Source organism: Lipotes vexillifer, unplaced genomic scaffold, assembly GCF_000442215.2.
Source record: "Lipotes vexillifer unplaced genomic scaffold, Lipotes_vexillifer_v1.1 scaffold1798, whole genome shotgun sequence".
In the NCBI taxonomy this organism is placed as follows: Eukaryota; Metazoa; Chordata; class Mammalia; order Artiodactyla; family Lipotidae; genus Lipotes; species Lipotes vexillifer.
Window position 1 is genome coordinate 808,845 of NW_006789032.1, and position 7,151 is coordinate 815,995.

Genomic DNA, 7,151 nt, shown 5'->3' on the forward strand with positions numbered 1-7,151 from the left:
GGGCGAGCTGCGGGGTAGAGGGGACTGCAGCCTGGCTATAAGGGGCCGCACTCGCTGGCTGGAGCTTCTTCACATCTGAAGAACCAGCGCGGTGGTGCCACCAGACTCACAACCTGCGCCAGTCTGCGCCTGCACGCGCCGCGCGGCAGCAGCATCATCGCCCCCGCTGCGGCTGCGGGCGCGAGGTCCGACAGATGCACACCTGCGGGGCGGTCCCCGCGGCGCCACTGGACACGCCCATGTAACTGCCCAGGCTCGCCCCGCCCTGCCGCGCGAGACTGGGACCTGGGTGTGAGATCCGTCCCGCCGGGCGGCGACGCGCAGGCGCGGCGCGTGGCGGCTCGTCGACCTCCCGGCCTGCCTCGCGTTCGCTGACGTCGCGCAGCCTCGTCCCCGCTGCCGCCGCTGCCGCCGCCGCCGCCGCCACCGTAGTCGCCGCTGCTGTCGCCGCCGCCGCTGCCGCCATTGGAGTCTGCGCCTCGTTAGTGCGTCGGGTGACAGACCCGGCCTCGCGGGGAGGCCCGAGCCGGCGGGTGCCCCGGCCCCGCACCGCGCCGGCTGTTCATGAAGCATGTCGGCCACCAGCGTGGACCCCCAGGTAGCGGTGGGGCCGGGGTCACGGGGCCGGGCGCCGGGGTCGCGGGGGCCGCTCGCGGAGTGGGAACGCGGGGGCCGGGGTCGCGGGGCCCGGGTCGGGGTCGCGGGGTCTGCGTCGCGGGGCCGGGCCGACGTAGCCCGGGACCGCGGGCCCGTTGGGGCCGGAACGCGCCGCCCGCCGGGAGGGGTTCTCATGGGTAATTTTGTGTTCTCTTCTCCCCTGGTGCTGTCCGCTCGCGCGTCTGGGCCTGCGGCGAAAGCAGAGAACAAAAGGGCAAGATAATAAAGGTGAGCGGAGTCGGGATGGCGGTGCGGGCCGGGCCGGGAGCGGAGGGGGCGGCGCTCGCCTAGAGCTCGGCGCGCGGGTGGGGGGGAGGAGAGGCCTTGGAAGCGGCAGCCAGAACCGCGGAGTTTTCCTCCCTCCTCTTCGGGGAGACGAACCCTTAGGCTGTGATATCGGGGGAGACGTAACAGGTCGGAAACAGGGAGTTTTCAAGGAGAAGCAAGCAAATCGGTGGTGAGAGTAACTCCATCTCTCCCTCCCACGGCAGGCTGGTTGATTGGGGTGGGGGAAGGGAAGGAGGCCGGGGGCCGAGCGACCTGCCTGTCTGCGGCCCCAGGTGTGGGGCTGGCCCTGGGGCGGCCGCTGGCCCTTGGCCCTGTACGCTGGCGCCTTACCCCAGTCGTAAAGCCCCTGTCTTTTGAGCCTCTTGGGATACTCTGGCTTGGGGTCCACCCCCAAAACTCCGTCTTGGGAGGACTGGTGACGCTTCGTGTTTACTCCAAAGACTGTTTTGAACTAGTGTGTGTGTTACTCGGGTGTAACCAAATACGGTTATCATGTTTTGAGATTGGAGAAGGCCCAGCACTTATTTACCTTTCCCTTCTTTTCCTGGCTGAGCGTGGTGACAGTGGAAAATAAGAGCACAGCCAGATAACAGTTAAGAAGCGTCGTTCAGTTGCAGGCTTCCCAGCTTTGCTGCCCACATAGCCAGGCTTTAGGAAGCACCGTTCTCTGTCTGGCAGACATAGATCTCAGCCCACATCATCTTTACCAAAACCTGGTTACGAGTTCCTTGCATTATTTGGTCTGCACCTGTATTTTGTCAACATTTACCAAAGTACGATTAATTTTTATCAGAAACGTAGCTTAAGTTATTGAAAGTTTTGTATCAGCTTTCTAATTAGTTGTGTAAGTATCAGTTCTGTAATGTCTTTGCCCATTTTTAAGTAAAAGTGATTTGTAGTAGAAGTTGATGGGTATAAACTTGACTGTCTTTAATTTCTGTGATTAAAAGCAATTTAAAAAAATTCAAAAGTAATATTTTGCAACTTCTCATTCTAGTACAAAATGGTTCTTTGCATCAGAAGGATACAGTTCATGACAATGACTTTGAGCCCTATCTTTCTGGACAGTCAAACCAGGTGAGTTTATTTTTTTTATTTTTTAACATTTTTACATTCATTTTGACCGAAGTTTGTAATAAACCTTTATTAGCGTCTTTCTGACTTTATTATCCTAAACAACAGAGAAGCAGACTGTAAAGTACTAGAAATAAAGGAAGAGGCTGACAAAGGCTTATATTGAAGAGCAGCTTCACGATGAAGGTGGGGCATGAGGGTGGGGAAGCTGGTTTTCTCTCTGGAGGAAATGGCGTCGGCCTCAGCACTGGTGGGTGAGTGATGCATTGCGTTAGACAAGAGTGGGGGGCGTGCCTAGTTCTCTGAAGTTTTCCAGTGACTTTTTTTAGCTCTGGATGATTGGACTTTTGGTGTAGGAGCAGCTAGAGCAGGGCTCTGGAGTGAGACTCCGGCCTTGGGTTCTTCACACCACTGCTGACTGTGACGCTTCGTCGATGGCTTGCCCTCTCTGTGCTTTGCTTCCTTTTCTTAGGACAGTTGGAAGAGGTGGCTCCTGATAAGAGTTGTGGGGAGGGTGAGACTAGATGGTGCCCAAAGAGCTCAAGGGGGTACCTGAGTGAGTTGTAGCCACCTGTTCTCTCAGGTGTTGCAGGCTTTCTCAGCTTTGGCACTAAGGGGATTGTGGACAGAAACACTCGCTGTTTGGGGGGCATTGTAGGATGTTTAGCAGCCTCCCTGGCCTTCATCCGTGAGATGTCATTAGTATTTGCGTACCACCCTCCGCATAACAACCAAAAATACCTCAGCAAACATCTGCTGGGGGGCTAGATTGTCCTGGTTAAAACCACTGGGCTAGTTGGAGCTGAGGTTTAAGCAAAAGATCTGCCGCTTTTAAAATGCACAGTGTGTGTTTGCTTCGAGCAGAGTCAGGCTCTGCCTCCTCCCTGTGGAATGAAGCTAGTCTGCCCTTCTGTAGAACGTCTTAGAACTTTTCTCCATTCTTCTGCTCCTGCTGCACTTGGCAAGTCAGCAGCTGAGGAGCCTGAGACACCCTGTTCAGAGGAGCCCCCTGAGGGCCCACCCCTCCTCTGGGCAGGACAAGGGGCTGCTTGGTGATGGGCTTTCAGCCAGAGGTGATGGCAGGAAGTTAAGTGGACTTATTTATTTCTCTTACATGATTCGTTCTAGCAGTGTTATGTGTTGATTTTAACCAAAAATTCAAGGGAGGGGGTTGCTTCGCTTGAAATATTTTTTTTTTATAAGGTAGGAGCTTTTGTTACTCAGGAGGATGTCTTTAAAAATGGAGTAGATGACTTTCTGATGTCAGTGGAGTAGTCCCAGCTGGCTCACTCTGGAGAAGCCGCGTGGAAGGACCGTGGTGGGTTGGTGCTATCAGTGGACAACCTTAAAATATCCTCTTCCTCCTGTGTGTTAAAATGTGTACTTGTCAGCAAGATGATTAATCAGCACATCACTTAGGAGTGAATTTATTGAGAAAACTCTTGAGAACAGACCTTCCAGAAATGTCCAGTTGTTGCAGAGTGTAGGAAGCGTGCAACACGGGAGGGCTCTTAGATCCTAGTTTTCCCGGCCTTTTCATTGTACGGATGAGGAACCTGAAGGCCAGAGAGGCTCTGCTGTGCCTGGTGGCAGAGCCAGGCTGTGGACTGAGCGTCGGTACCTCTCACCCAAGTGTGCAGCGGGGTCCTTTGGTTCTGTGTTTGCCACTCATTTCTTCACATGGGCTGTGATGCAGTCAAGAGTCCCTTGAGATTGTCACTGCCTCTAGATGTGGACTCTGCTGTGACATCCAGCCCAGACTGCTAGTGAGGAAGCCGGAGCGGAGATTGGTGTGGCAGGAAGCAGTGAGCGCACACTTCCTGTATGTCCAGTTAACCTTTACTGAGGTGGTGTTGACGTGAGATGAACTGCCCGTGTTTAAAGAGGACGGTTTTATATGTGGCCTTTCCCTGGTACGCATGTGCACCTGTGGGGCCGTCACCGCGGTGGAGGTCGTGGGCATATCTGTCAGCCCTGGGCTGCTTTCTCACCTTTTCTTAACCCAGCTGTGGTTTGTAGTAGCCAGTTGGAGACACTATGGTGTTCTGATTTGTGACGCCTTAGTGCTTCGGATGACTTGGCAAGTATTTAAAAGCATGGCTTTCGGTTAGTTGGCTTGTACCACGCTCTAATAGGACTGCTCTGCTCGGGGTGGGTGCGCTTCCCTCAGAAAGGCCTGGGACCCTGCTCTTGGTGTGTGTTTCCCTTCCTAGTGGCAGCCCAGAGCATCCTTACGTAGCAGACTTGAACTACACTGCAGTCAGCTTTTTGGACACGATGCGGGGAGAGGAAGCATGGGGGCGGTGGGGGCCCAGGGGCGGAGGGAGGGGCTCTGGGTGGGGCTCTGATGCTGCTGGCTTGTCCTGACTTCGCCCTCCTAAGGGCCGGCCTGCTTTCTGGTTCTCTGTTTTTTTCTCTGAAAGGTAAGGAAGACTGCAAGGACCCAGAAAGTCCCTGCTCAGAGTTTTGGAGACACAGTGCCTCTGAGTCTGGTGTAGGCGCTGCTGGCCAACTGCCAGGCCGAGCGTGTGGGCGGAGGGGTTCCTGGGGATTCTGCGTCTACACTCAAGCACTCAGTTGTCGGCAGCCTTGTCAGCGCGCCCGGTCATGTTTGACGTAGACAGAAAGGAGAAAAGTCAACTTTTTCGTTTTTCCTCTTTAATAATTCAGCTGTGTTCTAAGTGTAATGAGAAACATTCACCTTTTAGGAATGTTGTATAAATTTACTCGTTTCAGGTTCTAGGGCTGATCATTTGTAGTTGGTTTAAGCCATGCTGTTGATCGAGTCCTCTGATGAGATGTGGGTAGAGCTGCCCGGAGTGCTGTGGGGTGTCCGCCACTTGAGGGTCAGTGTGGCATCTCTTCGAGACCTCGTGTCCACTGTCTCTCACGTGCCGTCCGTCCTACGTGGTCGAGCTGACACTTATGCCTCTCTGCTCTCTTGGCAAGAAGCTCCTGTCTGGCCACCCTGAAGGCTCCTTCCTTGGAAATGGTGCTCAGCTGTCACCCAGTGTTTTCTGTCAGGTTTGGGGTGGGCGTTTCACCCAGCGGCACAAAGCTGGACGCATCAACGCCTTCTTGCAGCGCCTGCCCTGTGCAGAGAGCCTGGAGGAGCTCAGCCCGCGCCTTCCTGCTGCTCCACAGTGGCTCCGGGGGCCTGGGCAGGGGTCAGGGGGTCATGGGCACTGGTTGCCTGTGGCTGCGTCTGGGAGCCGGGGGCGTCCTTCAGACGCGGCGATGGTGCCGCCGAGTGGCATCGGGACACACTGCTCACCGCTGTGAAGCTGCTCAGAGCCGCACACCTCAAGGCGGGAGACAAGTGCCGAAATTGTGTGGGTGTCGGAAGCCGTGGTTTCCTCTGACCTGACCTGCAGCCTGAAGCCCAGGAAAAGCAAGCGGCCAGCCGCACCCCAGGATTTCCCCCAGGAGCTGTGGGCGTGGGGGCCTGCTCTCAGCCCTGGGTCCCTTGGTCACTGCTTCACAATTGCCCTTGGCACTTACCCTCTTGCACAGTTTATTCCAGCCCCTGCATCCCCCACGTAAATGCTTCTCAACGTACGAGGTGTTCCATGTGCCTTGGGCGTCTGAAGCCTTGGGCTTTCTGTTTCGCCCTCCAGCCCCTCTTCTTGGTCACTGTAATGGCTGAGTCACTTTACTGTTTGTGAGCCTTAAAGCATTTGAGTAATTTCAGGACTTCTTCTCAGAAAAATGGACAATAGGAATCAAACGTTCCAACTTTCAAGCAGGTGGTTTTGGTCATTGAGCCTGAGGGGTTTTTGTAAAACTGGTTAAGTTTCGTTTTAAGTGTAAAACACTTAATTATAGAATAGGTTTATGGGTTTATCGTGTTTTACTGTTTGGTTTTTCAAAGAAAGTCATCTGGGGGTAACTGCCACGACTGTTGGAGTTGATTTTGTTTGGAGTGCCCATTTTGTTTATCGCTTTTGACTCGGTCACAAGGAGGCGCCCTGAAAGTCCAACGCTTGGGGGTGTCTTTTCTACTGTCTCTAGACTAATTCTGTCTTGGAGACCTGTCACCCTCCCTTTCTTGAGTCCCTAAGTTATACAAAGGCTACAGTTAGACGTGTCACACGTGAAAGTGGTCTTCGGGGGGTGCAGTTTTACCTGCGTTGTCCTTAAAAGAGTTTGTTCCGTGCTGCTCCTTTGAGTAGCCCCGCGACACCTCTGCGCAGAAGTATTAATGCACTAAGAGAAAGTGCGCGATTTGTCGTCATCCCTTTGGTTTCTGCACCCACGTCCCTGGCAGGTGAACTTGGGCCTCTTTACTTGAGCTGCACAGCTGATTAAGTAGATGGCGTGTTTGCCGTCGCAGGAGCCCAGCTGGGGAGCGTGGTGTCTGAAGAGCCTGAGGCCGCTGCTGGGCGGGCTTCTGAGGGGCTGGGTGTGAGCTCGAGCAGTGCCCGAGCCCGGCGGTGCCCCTGGCGGCCTTGTGTCCCAGCTCTCTGAGTGGCACGGTTCAGTTTCACTGTAACTCGGGGCTGGGACAGTCAGCCCGAGCACTGCGGACAGCGGGCCCCGAGCCCTGGTGGCGGGGGCGGGGGGATGCGGAGCGCAGCAGGGAAGGCCCCACGGGTTCTCCTGCTGTTCCTGGCAGCTTTGCCTTTTACTCTGCTCCTTCTCTCTTGGAGTTTGGAAGGAGACCCAGCAGATGTGGTAGGAGATGGGCCGCCAGGAAGGGGCTGGAGATGGATTCCGTTCCCAGCGCCGGAGGCCATTGCACGCAGCCTGCCGCGCACCCCGCGGCCCGGTGGGGACAGACGATGTCGGGAGGGCTCGGCCAGGGCCAGCTCGGAGCCCCGGGGATGGCGGTGCGGGTGGCACGCGGCATCTTCTTAGTAAACCACCGCTCCTTACCCTGTGAACTTGAAGTGAGGCGTCTCTGTTCCTTCTGTTGTATGAATTTAAGTGTTCAAGGGAGAGCTGCAGTCCAGGTTATTTCACGATTTTCCAGTAAAGAGCTGCATCCTCGCTGGTGCTCTCCTCGTAGTGACCTGCCTGCATCGGCACGTCGCGGGAGGAGAGGTCGGAGTCCTCCCAGGGCTGCCTCCGCCTTGGTCCTGCCTGTGGCTGGGTGAAGGATTCAGGGGTGCCGGCTGGCTCACTTCCTCTTT

The 7,151-nt window shown here is 55.5% G+C and overlaps 1 protein-coding gene across 1 annotated transcript in view; it reads left to right on the top strand.

Annotated features, from left to right (window-relative positions):
- The first annotated feature begins 487 nt into the window (after positions 1–487).
- Positions 488–7,151, top strand: part of YTHDF1 (YTH N6-methyladenosine RNA binding protein F1) — a 14,226-nt gene continuing 7,562 nt past the window's right edge. The window contains exons 1-3 of the mRNA XM_007462249.1: positions 488–598; positions 861–885; positions 1,943–2,022. Of these exons, the coding sequence (XP_007462311.1) occupies positions 572–598; positions 861–885; positions 1,943–2,022 (132 nt within the window). The 5' untranslated portion in view covers positions 488–571. The remainder of the gene's footprint in view (positions 599–860; positions 886–1,942; positions 2,023–7,151) is intronic.